General features: G+C 40.2%; 2 protein-coding genes across 6 annotated transcripts in view; both read right to left on the reverse strand.

Moving 5' to 3' along the window:
* Positions 1 to 1065: 1065 nt before the first annotated feature.
* On the reverse strand, positions 1066 to 2421 carry LOC124645435 (tubulin alpha-1 chain-like). The gene has a single exon (XM_047185235.1). The coding sequence runs from the start codon at positions 2416 to 2418 to the stop codon at positions 1066 to 1068; it is 1353 nt and encodes a 450-aa protein (XP_047041191.1). The 5' UTR covers positions 2419 to 2421.
* A 2323-nt stretch (positions 2422 to 4744) lies between these two features.
* LOC124644905 (glucose transporter type 1) overlaps positions 4745 to 18476 on the reverse strand; it is a 154072-nt gene continuing 140340 nt past the window's right edge. For 3 of the 5 annotated variants that reach the window (XM_047184575.1, XM_047184576.1, XM_047184574.1), the window contains 10 exons: positions 17814 to 17909; positions 16792 to 16952; positions 16229 to 16353; positions 15660 to 15830; positions 14341 to 14477; positions 14112 to 14270; positions 13779 to 13991; positions 12020 to 12244; positions 11591 to 11730; positions 4745 to 9113 (listed from right to left, as the gene is read on the reverse strand). In XM_047184575.1, coding sequence (XP_047040531.1) covers positions 8882 to 9113; positions 11591 to 11730; positions 12020 to 12244; positions 13779 to 13991; positions 14112 to 14270; positions 14341 to 14477; positions 15660 to 15830; positions 16229 to 16353; positions 16792 to 16952; positions 17814 to 17909 — 1659 coding nt within the window. In that variant the 3' untranslated portion in view covers positions 4745 to 8881. Of the gene's footprint in view, positions 9114 to 10815; positions 10932 to 11590; positions 11731 to 12019; positions 12245 to 13778; positions 13992 to 14111; positions 14271 to 14340; positions 14478 to 15659; positions 15831 to 16228; positions 16354 to 16791; positions 16953 to 17813; positions 17910 to 18476 lie in introns of all 5 variants that reach the window. The other 2 variants (XM_047184578.1, XM_047184577.1) reach the window with 2 other exon arrangements.

Below are 18476 nucleotides of genomic sequence, written 5' to 3' on the forward strand. Positions count from 1 at the left end.
AGACCTTGTCCAGAAGAAGCGAATTCGTCGCGAAACGTTACGCGCGAATTCATTCGCGCGCTATTGAGATACTAGGCACGAATACATCGCGTCCACAAGCATCGCGCGAATACAAAATACGCGCGTAAATCGCGTGCATAAGGGTGCGTCCACATCTGGCGAATGCGCAGCACGCGAGCCGATCGCGAGCTGTCCGCGAGCTGCGCGCGTGCAGTCACTGCAATAGTTCGGTGCGCCTCTTTAGCGCAACTCACGCAAGGCTCGTATAGAGCGCGCGAGCGGCGCGCGGTCTGCGCGCAATCAGTTCTCGCCCTTAGGGTGCGTCCACATCTGGCGAATGCGCCGCGAATGCGCAGCACGCGAGCCGATCGCGAGCTGTCCGCGAGCTGCGCGCGTGCATTTTTGTTCGTGCGCCACTTCTGCGCCGCCCGCGCGCAGCTCGCGCGCGACCTAAGCGCCGCACGCGAGCGGCGCGCAGGCGGCGCGCGACTTCTGCCATCTTCGATAGTACTGAGCCAATATACGGAACTGTAAGGGCGAGAACTGATTGCGCGCAGATCGCGCGCCGCTCGCGCGCTCTATACGAGCCTTGCGTGAGTTGCGCTAAAGAGGCGCACCGAACTATTGCAGTGACTGCACGCGCGCAGCTCGCGGACAGCTCGCGATCGGCTCGCGTGCTGCGCATTCGCCAGATGTGGACGCACCCTTACAGTTCCGTATATTGGCTCAGTACTATCGAAGATGGCAGACGTCGCGCGGGCGGCGCAGAAGCGGCGCACGAACAAAAGTGCACGCGCGCAGCTCGCGGGCAGGTCGCAAACGGCTCGCGAGCTGCACATTCGTGGCACATTGGCCAGATGTGGACGCACCCTTAGATTTACATTTTGATTAGAGTTCTCAAATTAATTACATCGCTACGTACACATCCAACCTACCAAATAAAAAACGAAGAGAACAGTACCACTTGTATATTTTTCCCAAAATGATCCAAACATTATTTAGTTATGTGTTAAACCTAACAAATTGAAAATGACCTAAAAATAAATATTTAAAAATGAATTAGAATTAATACTCTTCGCCGCCTTCTCCTTCGCCTTCACCGGAGTCCATGCCGACCTCCTCGTAATCCTTCTCCAGCGCGGCAAGATCCTCGCGAGCCTCTGAGAACTCTCCCTCTTCCATACCCTCACCGACGTACCAGTGGACGAACGCTCGCTTAGCATACATGAGATCAAACTTGTGGTTGAGTCGCGACCACGCCTCTGCGATGGCGGTCGTGTTCGATAACATACAAACAGCCCGCTGCACCTTGGCCAAGTCCCCGCCGGGCACCACGGTTGGTGGCTGATAGTTGATCCCCACCTTGAAACCAGTCGGGCACCAGTCCACAAACTGAATGGTCCTCTTAGTTTTGATGGTTCCGATAGCAGCATTGACATCCTTAGGCACTACATCCCCGCGGTACAGCATGCAACACGCCATGTACTTGCCGTGTCTTGGATCGCATTTCACCATTTGGTTGGCGGGCTCGAAGCAGGCGTTGGTAATCTCTGCCACAGACAGTTGCTCATGATAAGCTTTTTCAGCAGAAATGACTGGTGCGTACGTAACAAGGGGAAAATGAATACGTGGATACGGGACCAAGTTTGTTTGAAACTCTGTCAAGTCGACGTTCAAAGCGCCGTCAAATCTCAAGGAGGCGGTAATAGATGACACAATTTGCCCAATCAGACGATTAAGATTAGTGTATGTGGGTCTTTCAATGTCCAGGTTCCTTCTGCAAATGTCGTATATAGCTTCGTTATCCACCATGAACGCTGCATCAGAGTGCTCCAGTGTAGTGTGCGTCGTCAGAATGGAATTGTATGGTTCTACGACAGCTGTCGAGATCTGTGGAGCGGGGTAGATTGCAAATTCTAGTTTAGATTTCTTGCCATAGTCTACGGAAAGGCGCTCCATGAGCAAGGACGCGAAGCCTGACCCGGTGCCGCCTCCAAAAGAGTGGAAAATAAGAAATCCCTGAAGACCTGTGCATTGGTCGGCTAATTTTCGTACTCTATCAAGCACTAAGTCTACAATCTCCTTTCCAATAGTGTAGTGCCCTCGGGCGTAGTTATTGGCAGCGTCTTCTTTCCCCGTGATCAGCTGCTCGGGGTGGAACAGCTGGCGGTAAGTCCCCGTGCGCACCTCGTCCACCACGGTGGGCTCGAGGTCGATGAATACCGCTCTGGGCACGTGCTTGCCGGCGCCAGTTTCGCTGAAGAATGTGTTAAAGGAGTCGTCACCTCCGCCGACAGTTTTGTCCGAGGGCATCTGGCCGTCGGGCTGGATGCCATGCTCCAGGCAGTACAATTCCCAGCAGGCGTTACCGATTTGTACGCCCGCCTGGCCTCCGTGTATAGATATACATTCACGCATATTTTTTACGTTATTATTGGATAAAGTTGCTTAAAAAATAGATCTTTTTACTTCACTTCAACGCTTAAAATGCAGCACCTTCTCGATCAATTCTAAAGTTTGAACTGTCCGAAAAACGAATGACTCGACGTAATTTTCACGATCTAAGTTCAAAAATGACTTTTGATTATGTGATTTTATTTTGCTTTTTTTTTCTTCCTTTATCCAATAATGACCAAAAAGTTTTCTATGTTTCTATGAAAATAAAGTTTTTATGTTGGACTATCACAAAGCTTTTAGTAGATGGTGACACTGAAATGGCCTGTAGCCAGTACCATTGTAATTTTTTTTAATAGGGGTAAATCCTCATAGCCGAAAATCGATCTCAGTGGCTTGCACTTGGAGAGGTCTATGTCCAGCAGTGGACAGGCTGATGATGATGATGATGATGGAATCCTCATGAGCTCTACTTGCTTTGCGGGTTGTTCGAAAGAGATACCGCGGCCCTGGTACATAAAAGGCATATGGCGGAACACGACGGTTTTTAGTCAGTAAGAGTCTGACACTCCCTCACCGCTGCTAACCCACAGCGGGAGGGGTCATTTGATGATTTTTAACGTCGGAAAAAAAAAAAAAAAAGCTCTAATTGCTTGGGTTCGGTGTAGGAGTGTATGGCCACAATGTTGTTCACGATGTTATTCCGCGCCATCTAGTATCGAATAGTTGCAACAGTAAGTCAACTTTCTTATTCGTTCGAATACTACCATGTTTTGTAACCAGCCTAGAATACTAAGTAATTATACAATATTCCTCTGGGTTTGCGCGCGGACCCTTACTCTATTTGATAAGTATAAAATTATAAATTCAATAATTTGACACAAACTCATGTGGCTTCAATAATTTGATGTTTATTTAGTTTACTGCCATCTAGTATCGGGTAGATGAGATGCGACAATAAACTGGAACTTGGTTCGAATAGAAGTAGGTACGCATTGTACTAGATCTGACTTTCTAACTGATTACTCTACTTATGTACTATCCGGATAGTCTATAAAATTGTTGTTTGTTAAAAAAATGTTAGATAGATCTAGCTAGAGAAAATAAATCTATATATTATATGTATAGAAGAAAGTCGTGTTAGTTGCATTACTTACATATACCGTTTAAGCTGAAAATTAGAGAGGAGGTAGACTTTGCCACAACCCGGCTACGCGAAGCAGTTATGTAGGGAGAAACCGTGGGCGGAAGTTAATTATGCAATATTTACAAAAGTTTCAAAACTTTTTGTTACTGGCTACGACAAATAGATGGCGCTGGCAGCTATTCAGACTAGACATGCAGCCTTGATTACATTTCAGGGTTTTCAGGCGTGACCGTCTATTATGTATGGGCTTTACTTACAGCTGACTCCACCCTTTTAGCGAGACAGCGATCTACAAAATGAACGAGAACACGATAGATGGTGTGGCGTGACGTGACGAGAGGCCACGCGGTTGTTCGCTAACTCTTTCACGATGCAACGTGCATCCCTTTCATGTTCGGGTAACTTCGGCGCTATGCACGTGTAGTAGCATTTTCGAAGTTTGATGTTTGATACAAAGTTCTGCATAACAACGCCGCGCGCAACGCGAGACCGTAAAATAGTTTTGAACTAGTAGTTTTTAAGGGTGGTTTTTTTTTTATGCATAAAATTGGTTTGCAGAGTGAATATTTGGACCTGTATTGAATAGTGGCAATAAAGCTACGTCCTTCTAGGTTAGGTAGGTGTTTATTGTAAGTTGCGAATTCTAAGTTCTGCTGGTGAATTGCATTCTCCTTTATTTAAGATATGTAGGTACTACTACTTAAGCGGTATTTTAACTGTATTCTTTAGTTATATAGTAGGTACAGAAATACTTGACCTAAGAACCCCAAAAAGCATCCCGAAAAATCTCATCATCTCATCTATCTATCACTAAGAATTGATGGTGATACTAAAATGCCCATGTACGAATTATGGTATGAATGTATGATATGGTGATGTGATATGCATCTAACATATATTCATTAGTAATAGGTATTTACTTTTGTTCATCGGATAGCTCATTGGTGTCTATTTAGGTAAAGTTTTTTCTGCAAACTTTAAGAGTATTGGCACACTGTAGACTAAACGTTTTTGTCCCAAAGGTAAAAAAAAATATTTATGACGGGTATTCAATCAAAGTTTTCAGTCGGTCAGATACCGGTTAAATACCTAATATGCAATGTGCGTACTACCATTCATCTTCATCACAAACTAACCATCGGCCGACTAAAAGTCTGAAGTGTAGAGGTATTCTTAAACAGAGACAAAATAAAACAACAGCCATATTTTTTTTTTGTATATTTTTACGTTTTTATAACAAGTAGTTCCAATAAAATTTTACAAGTTTATTTTGTACAAGTACGGAGTATTCTCCGCATGAAACTCAAACGCATCAGATATTTAATAGTGGCATAAATTGCGGAGAGTGCTTTTTTAGAAAGTAACAGGGTATATACTAGCTTTCGTAGATCTGTACGTCCGTACGTCGATCGTCGCCACGTGACAATATCACCTAGTTACAAACACAAATCTGTGGTGGAGAGCCCAATACTCGACAACCAATTCACTTTGACCAGTTTGTAATTTTACTGCAGAGCTACCTAAGCATGTTCGTGTTCTACCTACACAGGACTAGCTGTTCCTAGCATTTTTATTGTAGCTGGATAATCACATACTATGTATAACGTATTACCAACATTTCTTATCTTTTATAGCAGTTGAGTCCGACACTTGACCGATATAACATCCACGTTGAATATTTATTAAATAACGTCTATTAACTCTGTATTATTGCTTAATAAGATTATATTCTTCGGTTACTTCATATTAAAATTTGTTCATTGAATAATTATTATAAACTAGCTTTACTTTACCCGTGACTTCGTTCACCGTGAATAGTTTATCAAGCAAATAGATAAAAGCGTAACTAACAAACTCGCTTTCCCATTTATTACTAAGGATTAATATGTATCTAGTTTTTTTTTATTTGATTGGACGATAGATATATATACTCGTATATTTACAGATCGTTCTACAAATGAGCATTGCCTTAATACGGCACGTATCTAAAAACTATGTACAAATTGTACAGTGCTTAAATATCTGCAGGAAAATTATAAACCTTTGCCGAAAAAATAATGAGCAACATGACTAGACCATACACAGTTCCAAGACAATCGAACACTGTAACTTACCCCTAACTTGTAAAGATGATATAATTTATATAACCAACATCAAAAAAACAATTCTAAAATCTGACATATATCTTTACACACCAACCGACGCATGTCGCTGATTATTTTTTTCCATATAAGTACTTAAACTAAATCGCCAAAGCTGCCAGTAGACAGCCGTGGCAACCGCAACTTATTTCACAAATTACAGCTTCAATAATTATTATGTATGAACCTTCGGACGTTGGGGTAACTTTGGGAGATTTTAAAATCTAATAGGTACATCGAAACTTTTCAATTTGCAGGAAAATTACAGCCATATTGCAGTCTTTATCTCATCTTTTTGTCAGGTTGGCCCTTACTGGGCCAGGTTCTTGTAACTTTTATGAAATAAGTTTAAACCAAGGCTAATTACTATCGCTTAGGCTATGTCCCACCAGAGCGCGAAGCCCACGCCGCGAGATCATATCTCTTACAAAGCGTTATGAATGTTTGTCTGTCTGTCTCCCCTAATCAATTGTCAATTCCTAGGAAAAAAGTAGAGGTGAACCCGTGACGGGGATTTCAACGCGACGTTGCGACAATGCCTGTTACTGCCTCGATTGTATAATAACATATAGATTGGTTGTAATCGTAATGGGCTCTGAAGTTCAATCGATCCAATGCTCAGCACTTCGACATATTTCTCTACACCCGCAACATGAACAAACAATCAAAAGCTTGAACATCTCAAACGTAACGTTCAGCTATTATATAATTTGACTATACATATCAATATCTTACAACTTGGGTCGATAACACAATTGATTAACATTTAACAATGTATGTATTAAAGTGACAACGTTGCATATTATTCAAAACTCAACGCAATATATTATTTGAAAATGTAACATGGCATGGTTCCGTACCCGTCGCATTGGCTCGACTGAAGCTTGTACCAGTTTGTACTTACATATAATTATTTACAAATTACTCGCTATCGCTTGCCCGAAGATAAAGGGAACATATTCCATGGTAACACGGCTCGTTGGGAGTAAACTTACCTAATGATACGGTCGTTATTGTTATTGTGTGCACATTCACAGAGATCACAGCCTTCAGAATGTAACTAAAGTAGTGATGCGCACTGATCGGTAACAAATGTTACATTTACATTATTAACTCGACGGTAATGTTACATTTACGAATAATTATTGATTTGTTTATCATTTATTGTTTTTATTATTTCAATCATAAATTAAAGTTACGTCCCATTAATGTAATTCTCAGTCTAATGTGACACGGCATTGTGGCAATATTACATTTACCAAATGTAACCTAAATAAAATTAGTTAAATTACAAGAAACAATGAGAACTCAGTACGCTTATATTTCGTATGCGTATGTAAACGGAAACCTATATTGTGCGTCGTTTAGAACATACTTGTGCTAATTTTGCGCGCACTACGAATTCGAAAATCTTCGGGCTTTCGACCGTAAAACTATAATAATACCGAAATATCGGAACAACCAATAAACGTTGCTTTAGTCTAATTAAGTAATAGTATTTGATTGTGAGACACAGTCTCTATTGCTATCGCCAATAGCGCGCTACAGCCGCTAGAGCCTAGCGAAACAAGCCGACCGGGCTAGCTCGGCCGCCCCGATCTCATCGGTGGCGCCCGCTAACGCAACCATAACAATTATCTCATAAAAATATAACTTACAAAAAACCTACTGTGACTTATTACAATACAAAAATGTCGAATGCTATACCAATTAAAAATTACATTTCCATCTACTTATTGCTTACAAATTAAAAATGACATTATTGTTGCAAATTGTACAATTATAAATCGTTATTATTATTTATTAATTATTTTATTTGGAAAATATTTTAGTCTTATAGTTAATTTAGAATTAAGACGATCGCGCGGTGTGCGGCACGGTGGCGGGACGGGCCGCTTCCGTGGCGCACACGCTGCAACCTATCGATTTATTTAATATCCCACGATTGCGAGTTGTGAGTCGCGCTCCTCGCTCCTGTCGGACACACTCGAGCCCACACACACCGGTGACATATCATTTGAGCCAATTATTGCGATAAATGCCAGCGACGTCAGCGCTGCGACGTCACACACACATATTAACATTAGGCCGTGCTAAGTGCACAATCACGACACGCTACGGATCATCTTAGTCTTAATATATTGAATTGAGCAGTATACGGACGCACGGACGCACAAATTGACTATAACCCTGTAGTAACTACTGAAACCTAACTAATAAGTAATTAATTTTTTCTCTTTCTAGGGGCGTATAAGTTAAAAGCATTACATTATTAAAGTCTCCACAAAATTGTATAACTTACTATAACGCTATTCATTTTTATTCATCAATTAAAAAGATAATAATTTCCTCTTATTATCTCTTACGCTACAAAATTATTTTAACATAATTATAAAATAACTTAATATCTTGTAGATCAGGTTATATGTTGCTATGTAACGTACAGATAAACTTCTCGCATAATCGTAATCAATTCCCGAATGCAAACTATTGCAATCTGTCCACTGTTACTGTTCATTATATTTATTTATTTATTACATCTGCCATAATAATTAATAATATCGGTCATCTGGATATGACTTTATTTATCATCACGTATTTAACAATAATTATTATGAGTAAAAATATACATAATCAAAACGTTTGTAAAATAATTTAATAATAATATATATTTAGATAAATATAATAAAAATCAACAATACAATAAAGTCACAGCATGTATGTACATGTTTGTACACATGTTGGTGACGCGCCGTGTTACGTCGACACACTTACAGTCATCGTACCCATTTTAAGTGTATTAGTTCTACATAGGATTAGTTGGCTCAGAGCAGTGCGTAAGACAGCCAGACGCGAGTTCCTCTCCCCACCTACCGGCTTGCTCCTAAGTACTGGATAAAAACCTACTATTTTATAATGAATCTCCCACGCCTTCGAAACATACTTATCAGTAAATTTATAAATAAGTATCAGAAGCTATATATAATCTGTAGACCGTAATTACCGAACCCCAGACCCGGCCGAAGTTACGCAATAAAATTCATTATGAGAAGATCTAATTAAAATGGGTACAAGAAACAATGGCACTTTACAGGGTACCTATGCATTTTTTTTTCATAAATTATGTCATAAAATGACGACTAAAGAACTATGTATGTTTAATTTACGCCGTGACTTATTCCTAGTTTTCGATTTATACCTAATCACATCGATTTAGAACATTTGTTGTGTGGTAGTAATGGTGGCACGGCCGCCGGCCGGACGTCTGAGCCCATGAAACAAGAAGTTGGCGGCGGCCTTGATGGGGCCGACTAGTGGCGCCCTCGCAGCGGGCTCCCATTGTCAGACATTGCCGGTGGCCGGGAACCTCGGCGGCGGCAGCGGCGGCGGCGGCCGGCCCGCCTCGCCCCCACCCGAAGACTGCTCCGATACTGAAACACCACGCTCAGTTATCCTGGACCCCCGAGTTTCAGATGCGACCTCATCTCATCTACAACTCATCGTGGTTCTTTAAGAGTTCTCAGTGTTGCAAGCTTTTACTAACTATATAATCCAATGCTTATGGACTAGTTTGTGTCTACTGCACGTAGGATATACTAGACGGAATTCGCGAGGCAGGAGGTAACCTAGATCTATGACCTAAGTCAGCTGTATTGTCTGTTGAACATCTCGGTATAGGAACTGTGCCTTGGTTTAATAATTCGCTAGGGAGACAGAAGCTGCTTGGAACCAGTATGTACAGTCATCTCACAGTTCCACAGTAGTGTACTGTTGTATAAAAGTAATTCGTATCCTAGCCTATATAAATCCCTGTTTTATCCTAGTTATAAATAATTTAACCTATTCCTTATCTTGTCAGCGGCTGTCTTTTTTCAACGTTATTTTGAAGTCTCCGTGTACATTGGCGCTCCAAATTGAAGATTGATTGTCCTCAGCGCATTGTGAACAGCCTATCGTACAAAAATGTGTTACATTATTCAGTTCATATAAACACACGGGATCACTTCAAATTAAGTGGGGATACTTCGCAAAGTGACTAAGTCTTCACAGAAAGAACTAAGTTAGTAGAAATCCTGATGAATATAAGGTACTGTTTCAGGCCAAGATCAAAGGCTTGTGTATTCAGTTTATCCTTTACGAAATGCGTAACTCAAGCTATTTGCAGCTCTATAATGATAACGTTAAAACACATTTTCTACCACACCTCTTAAAGTATGGTCAAATCATTTGAAGCGACCCCTTTATACAAATTTTAATAAAATAACACATCGAAACTGATAGATCTTACAGAACATTGCTGGCCACACCGAGAAGTCTAGAAAAACAGACAAAATCAAACCTCTGAAGGATAATATGAAGGAATCTTTTAAATTATAATTTAGTGGTAGTAGTATTTGAGAAGAAATTAAGGGTAGTTTCACGGCTAAAGTAAAGGGGGTACACGTAAAAGCTAGACCGTAACATCCAGAAAAAAATCTGCGGGAAGTTTGAAAAAGCTAAGAAGCTGCGCTCAGCGGCTGAGGCGCTCAGCAGGCAACTTGACTTCAGTACGAGGTGCAAGGAGCCTGGTGAGACCCCTGCGAACATTCAAACATGTCGACATCTTATATTACAATAGCACAGAGCATGCAGGCACATTATGTACATCGACTGTAAGATGTAGAGTAATGTTACAGTGTTATCAGATGAATGATGCCCATATTAGCAACGTTGATATCAAGCAAGATACAATTTTGTTGTAATTTGTTTGTTCTATGTCCTATGTAGCCAATCATGTTTTAAATAGAAATTACACTAATAACACTACTCAAAAAGATCATCGTATATAGTGAGCTTATCTATTATTTCACGCAAACGTTCAAAGTAACTGAAATATTTTAAAAGTAAACAAATCCATAACTGAGTCTGTTTTTTTGAACGCAAAATTCTTTGATGCTCATGAGAGACAGGCTTTTAATGAGGAAAGTTTACATTTAAAAAATACATATGATGGCAATGGCTACCAATTTCAAGATAATATCATAAAATCGCGGCTCCAGTTACTTTGAGCGTACTGCAAATATAAATAGGCTTCACGAGTTCGATCACCTCATTAGGAAAAGTGAGTGTGAAGTGACAAAGCGTGACACTTACGGGAATCGTGTTTCTCGTCAACGGGAGCGGGGGGTGGCGGCGGGGGCAGCTGCTGCTCCAACGCGTTCACGCAGTTCATCATACTCCCGTAGAGGCGGCTGTCGCGAAAACTGTCCCTGCACACAGGCTCCAATCATCCCCTTTCACCGATTACGCTAACACCCCCAGGATTGCGTCCATCGCCTTTTAGTCTAATGTCTTACAGGTTCTTCTTTAATATCACCTTAAGTATTGGCAGTAGTAATTTCAGGATTTATCCATTTCTATTTTTTGACTAAATCTCAATGAACTATATTTACGATGAGATCCAATATTGAACAGTCTCCGGTCATGTTTTAATCTTAGTTTTATGTTTGTGATATAATCGTATTATTATTTTTTTGACGTCATGATTTTAAATTATTTTTAGACACTGGCCTTTTGTAAAAGTATTAATTTGTTTTTTGCTGACTATCTTTTTGGTATTAACATACAACGTCAAAATTTTCGTAGGTGTCGTGTAGGGATGTGCAAAGTTAGAAACATTTAGTCTCGAGACACGGTACACAGTAGTGGGAGCTGAGCCCTGTCAGCCAGGCCACACTGCTGGCATCAGTGCTATGTACACATTGCTATACATCACGTGCAGCGCGTGCTCATGGATGACCAGCACCAGTCTGGTTTCGTGCCGTGTCGTGATTATAAAGAAAATCATGAATCATGTGTTATGGTAATGGTAGGACACAGTCAGTGCCAATAGTTCAAAATGTAATAATCAAGTGACGCGGCCTCTTACCTCCCGTTGGAATTCCGGAACAGCGCCAAAATCTCTTCGAAGGTCTTATTTTTTGTTTCAGGAACTTTTTTATACGTAAATATCCAAAAAATTGCAAGAAATACACTAAAAGGCAGGAATGTATAGTTTTCCAGTAGTGCCTGCAAAATGAAAATAAACAATATTGAAACAAAACAATGTAAACCCAAATACACAGCATTTGATGATCAAACAGTTCAAACAGTTCAATTCAAACAGTTGAAGAATACGTAATCTCTTTGTGTACGGATTAGAGTCGAAGTAGATTCATTATTACTTGATTGGAAACAATATTGACAGCAAATATGACTGACCGTAATTATAAGATCAATGTGCCTGTATCAATATTAATTAACTGATGGCAATTGGAATCCTACACACATTGTTTGGCAAAGCCACATAAAGACCTACCTTCATGCTAGGAAAGCCAATTCCGACAACGAAATTGGCCATCCAATTAACTAATACGGCGATGGCCATCGCGCTGGGGCGGGGCCCCTGCGAGAACAGCTCGGCAGTGATGAGCCAGGGGATGGAGCCGGGGCCCACCGCGAAGAACACCACGAAACTCAGCGTCGACACCACAGACAAGTAGCTCATCCAATCGATCATTTCCTGCACATAGCCGAAGAACTCCTATCAGGGGCTAGAAATGGTGTCCTTTCCCGTCGCCGACCGGATAATGAAATAAACCACAAACATAAATGCACATCACACACTAGTCTGTCCGTGCGTCCGTCCATGCTCCGCGCGGTGCGTGGAGTTCCGACTCACTGTTGAGTGCTGAGGCGTAGTGTCGTCCATCTATCGTATGTACTGCGAATGCTGGTGAGAAGTGCCATCCTGCTTTTGAGCAGTGTTTGTGTGATTATAAATTTCGCTTCATTTAAAAACGCGTGCGCTGAGCTCCCCGTGAACTTTCGCCACAATTTAGTGGTCAACAAAAATAGTGTTTAGTGCTATGTGAGTGATGTTCCTAACATTTATATTTGAGAATTTATTCCCGTTATTTACAATGCTTTCCTACCGAGAGTCCGGTTTCGGAAACAGGAAAGTCGAAGAGGGGGGAGGGCTAGCGAAGCGACAGGTTTATGTGTCTCAATGATTGTTAAATACTGTTATTCTGATCAAATCATAGCCATAACGGCCGTTGATGGTAATGATTTGACAAATAGAATAACAGTTCTTAAGACCATTGTGACACATACACCCGATGAAGCAAATGACAGTTTGTGAGAAATAAACCAGGGATTAAAGATGAGGTGCATGCACAAGTGTTACTACACTAAAAAAGAAAACTTTGACATAGTAATTTTAAAGTCGATAAAGAATGAGTAACAATAATCATCAATATGTGAATAAAGTTTGAAAATGTGTACTCAGAAACACATTTAGCTGCCTACTAAATTAATAAACCAATGAGCATTAATCTAATTTCGATAACATTAATTTAAAAAGTTGATTTGGAAGAGATTGAGCAACCAATTGGGGTATGGAAAAAAAAGTAGATAATGAAGTATAGACAGTCAAGAATATTAGATAGTAGGTGAAGAAAGCGATGAGAAAGCGTGCCAAAGCAAATGCAAACCTTGATTGAAACCACGCTTTGAAAGCAATAATACGAAACAGAATCATAATTATCTGATAAATCATTTGCACAATTAGGATATTTTCATTTGGAATAATGCGCGGTGTCTCACAAGAAACACGTTTAGGGCCAATATTACAAAGCACAAATATTGGCCCAACTTATTCTAAGTTCGTTATTCTAACTTATAACAAAGCCCCAAGTCTGCTGCGTATAGAGTACTCAGGCAGTCCTGGGATAGTATATTGTAAGCACAAATCACAATATTTTAAAGTTCTTGTTTGCACTGATTTTTTTACGTGAAATTATATCGTCTTCATTTGTGTTTATTTATAATTGCGGAGTTAATGGCCAGGTTGCAATTAAAATCTGATATTTTTTCGTCTCCCAGTCGTGATAAGTAATTTACTGCCGTCTTCATCAACAATATACATTATTTCACCCAAAGTTGGACAAAGGCTTCTTCTCGTATAGAGAAAGATCTTAATTTTTTTTCCTAATTCTGAGAAAAAGTTAGTGTCACAGAAAACTTTCTCTTGTCACCCCCTATCAGAAAACCAACCATAATTTTATAAGACACACCTTTATTAGAAATGAAATGGTGATGAAAATTGAGAAGATGAACATTCCGCCGAGGCCATAGAGATGAAGAGTCCGTCTCCCCGTGCGGTCCATGAGAGGCAAGGAAACCAGGGTCATGCCAACCATGATGGCTCCGATACCCATCGTGGCGAACTTGGCTGATTCATCCGTCAGACCCGAAGATGTGAACAGAGAAGTGGAGTAGTAGAACACCTGAAAGTACGCGATTTTGGAGTCTAGCCTTCAAATATACGATCGCAAATGTAAGCAAGTTTATCCACCATATAGACATTCGAAAACGAGCCCTGTCTTAAAATAAATAAAGTAACTTACTGCGTTGATGCCACTGAGCTGTTGAGACAGTTGCATGACAACACCGATGAGCAAAGGAGCGCGTAGCGTGGGAGAACAAAGCAGTTCCCTCATTGAAATGGACGCCTCTGCTTGCTGAGCTCGTTCCTCTGCACGCATTTCCTCTATATCTTCTTCCACCTTTGTGAAAAAACCTAATGTCAATAACTGTGCCGTAATACTGCATAAATGCAGGTGTAATAGGACGAACCTGATTGCTAGCTCGTAGTCGTCTGAGGGCTCTCCTCGCCTCCTCCTCCCATTGGCGCGTGATGAGCAGGTACCGGGGTGATTCCGGACAGGCGGGCAGCAACAATAGTTGCAGGATCGCCGGACAAATTGCTAGACCTGGACAATCAATCATCAATGCCTTTATACTGATCAGAACTATAATCACAATCCAACAAAATCTGCATGCATCATTTATCGACATCACACTAGTAAGTAAACATAAATAAACGAAGCCGTCTAAGAACTTGAAGTGCTCTCGCATCGGTAAAGTTCAGGTTGTCCTTAACTTTTAAATTCCTCATCTGCACGGTCTTGACTTTGCACACTTACTTTTGCTTTCATTATTAATTACTTTAATTTGTTGCGCTTTCAAGGCCTAGTTGTCGGAAGTTCTGACTAACCATTGAAAGCGTCTTAACTGTTTATAGCAGTTCTATTTTGTGTATTTTTTTAAGTTAACGGTGACTGAGATGGAAGTCGATCTGATATATTGCTATTCATGAAAATAACATCACATGATCGATGACATGAAATGATTCCGTTCAATAATTTTGTAAATACTAAATAATAATTAAAGACAAAGAGACATAAAAAAAAAAAACAATTACAAAGAACCCAATTTTCTGCGTGTCTATGTCTCAAAGCTTCCGTATCGCTCGTTGATATCTTTCGCATTCAGTTTCATGCAATTTCTCTTATGTACTAGATATTTCAGTAAATAAGTTATATAGTTATATACCGTCAACGGGGCGTATTTACAACGAAGACACGCCCCTTGGCCGTCCTTCTAAATCTCGTACTGGTCACATTTTAATTGCGAATTGTACCTGTATGCTAATCAGAGTTTGATGTCTGGTCATAGTATGCAGCTAATTTCTCACAAGAAGTGAGAAAAAAAAATGCCACTTTTTGTTGTAATTTTATAACTCAAGAACGGGCTCACCTGTCCAAACCAAATGTTTAGGCTTTGTTCGGACTATTTAGCAGATGGTTTATGTGAAGGTTACACAAAATCGGTCGAGCGGTTTTTATCAGATTTTTTGTAAGAAAATGATGGACTTTATACGTAGCGGAGCACGTACTGCGGGCTACTGGTATATTTCTATTATTTATTTATTTATTTATTGTTCTCAAAGGGTACATTTTAAGTTTTATGACATACGTAATGTCCAACAAAACTATACACATACATTGTCTGTTGGATCAAAATTATTATGCTTATTATCTTATATTTCTTATTATCTTACGAACTAAGTTTAAGACTAGTAGTATTGTGACGCTGGCAAAAAATAGACTTACCAAGTAAGATAGGCCATCCCTCGTCGGTACCGAGAATTTGCTCGATGCCGAGGACTTGAGAGAGGAGCAGGCCTACGGTCACGGCTAGCTGGTTGACGGTACCCAACCCCCCACGTAGATTTAGTGGCGCGATCTCCGATATGTACATTGGCACTAATGATGTGTTTAACCCTGTTGGAGTACAAAGGCAAAGACATTAAAGTCACACTTCGGATGGAATTCAAACTCCTACCTACACCTAGAACAGGTTTTTTCATTCGTCATTAAGGGTGCGGTGATACCATAACGCAGGAAGGGCCGGCACGCTCTGCTAGGTCAAATTCTTACGGATGAAAACGATTAGTTCTGAATGAATTAACGAGGCGTTCGGGTTCTTAGAGACATTTTTCAACGATTTTTGGTATTATATGAACTGGTCGTGTCTAAAGAAGACGCATGTGGGTAAAACAGTTACGGTCAAACCCCACCCACCGCATTACAGCGCGCTACTTTCTTAGGCGATTTTCCGTTATGGCACTTCCGCTAGTCATTTTGATCAGAAATGATTTATGCGTGGAATTGATACTGACCACAATTAACTCCTATGATGAACCTGCCGAATATGAGGAGCTCGTAGCAGTGTGATATCTTCGTGAACCCCATGAGACTGGCGCCGCTGATGCCTAGGATGTTGTTGAGCAGTAACCCGCCTTTCCTATTGACACAATAACGCCACTTACAAATATGTTGCAATCACTTCATAAAATTTCCAAGGTAAGTTCAAACAATTTTGAGCAGATCCCTACATTTGTGGACTTTTGACGAGGTAGTCGTCGATGATAGTCTGTACTATAAAACAAGGTTATTTTTGAAAAGGTTACATGCATTGCATGGTGTTCACTAAAACCCTGTATTGAAGCAGATTAGGATCTCATAATATCTTCAAACTAGCGGTCTGCCCCTGCTTCGTGATATTGTAAATTATGAAAACGAAAACTGACTCCTGTGGCTAAACCACTGAATGGACTAGGTTATTTTTTTTAACAATTCGCCATAGAATAATAAAACATCATATACACAAGATTTAATGTGATTAGGTATGACACACCCGATATAGTGAAGGTTTTTGGAGCTGTAAATTAGGAACCCTTACCTCCCAAATCTGTTAGCGATCATGCCACCAGAGAAGCCACCGAGCATGCCACCTATTGCGAAGATGCTGACAGCGATGGAGTAGAGCCTGTTGACGGTGTCATCCTGCAGGTCCATGCCGTACCGGTTCTTGTATACATCCTTCATGAAGTTAGCGATGTTCTGGTGGGGAGACCAAAAAAGTGAGGAGTAAATCATCATTTCAAACCAAGACGTTGAAATACTGTGGTATATTTGGGATCAGAATATGATCATAGTAGTTATTTATCAGTATTTGAAATGCTTTGAATTTGATATCAATCTCACAAAAGTAACGTATAATTTAAACATACACAGCTAGATACATGATCAGATTAAACAAACTTATCCCAATCAAAACTACTAAACCCAAAATATCCACATCGTCAATAGAACCCTCAAAATCTTCAGCTAAAACATTTTCAATAAACTTCATTTCATATCCGTTAGACATGAAAACATCCGTTCAGGTGTTATTAATATTTCCCGTGCAGCAGCCGAGCGTAATTTGAGTCTGGCATCGAGACGATTTCTCTAATTGATTTACTCGGCTGACATCGAGTTGCATCGTTGCCGTCGCCTCAATGTTTGTTTACAAGTCGTTTCGAGATTCTATTTGAATGAACCCAGTGTCGGGATCGCTTCGGTAAACTTCCAAGCCAATATTGTGAATGGGTCTTTCATTACTAAATTGACTTTCTTGCACCGTGTTTATCAATTAAATGATTCACTAGTAGTTGGAGATGCTATTGGATTTCTTGGTGTTCGAACTCTGAATTTAATTGCAATTTACGTAGTGCTGTTCTTAGAATTAATTGGTTTACCATTTAACTTCTGCCGGAGGTATTTTGTGTAAATGTCGATTTGAAGGATAATTTTTATGACTGCTTTTTCTGGGCTGGGATCTTATGCGTTTTAGTCAGTAAGAATATGATTCTTTCACACCCACATTTGGGAGGATCATTTGGAGCCACTTTCAAAAATGATGTTAATGAATGCACTGACCTTGCCAGGAGCGTTGATGACGCCAGTATTGTACCCGAACTGCAACATGCCCAGGACGGCTGCCAATATTGCGTACGACAGGAAGAAGGTAAGCCCCTGAAACAACAGCCCTTGATATACCATCATCACATAAAAGGTTATTAAAAAATAAAGTGCAGAATTTAAAACTAAATCTCCTTGCTCCGGCCACACGTTAAAGATGACGTGATGAACAATTGACAGATGCTGATGCCTATAGCGGTGGAGATAAACAAGACATGAAAATAAAAAGTAACGTTACTAACACAAACGAAATTTAATAAGCTCCACTTGATGTAAGTCACAACTAAGCATCAGAAAAATGATCAAATTGTAATATATAGGTAGTCCCATGAGTTTCATGTTACCCTTTCTTAGTTAAAAAGGCAAAATTGACAATTGTTTTTATAATTAAATTCTTATTTGAAAACGAATACTATCCTCGGTCTCTGTTAATAGAATAATTGTATAAGTCTGAACCAGACTCGTCAGTTATTTTTATTATTGTATGAAAAATTTGCTTTCTTTGTAATTTAGTGTTAAAGATGCAATTTGTGATTGTCTATGTTTACAGCATTTTTGTCTATCTAGCGCACGGTTTGCCGATTTTTTTCAGACTGTTTTTAATAGACTTTTCCCAGTATT

The sequence above is a fragment of the Helicoverpa zea genome, chromosome 31 (genome assembly GCF_022581195.2).
Source record: "Helicoverpa zea isolate HzStark_Cry1AcR chromosome 31, ilHelZeax1.1, whole genome shotgun sequence".
In the NCBI taxonomy this organism is placed as follows: Eukaryota; Metazoa; Arthropoda; class Insecta; order Lepidoptera; family Noctuidae; genus Helicoverpa; species Helicoverpa zea.

Coding starts and splice junctions, on each gene's coding strand:
- LOC124645435 (XM_047185235.1), bottom strand. CDS start 2,418: ATGCGTGAATGTATATCTATACACGGAGGCCAGGCGGGCGTACAAATC.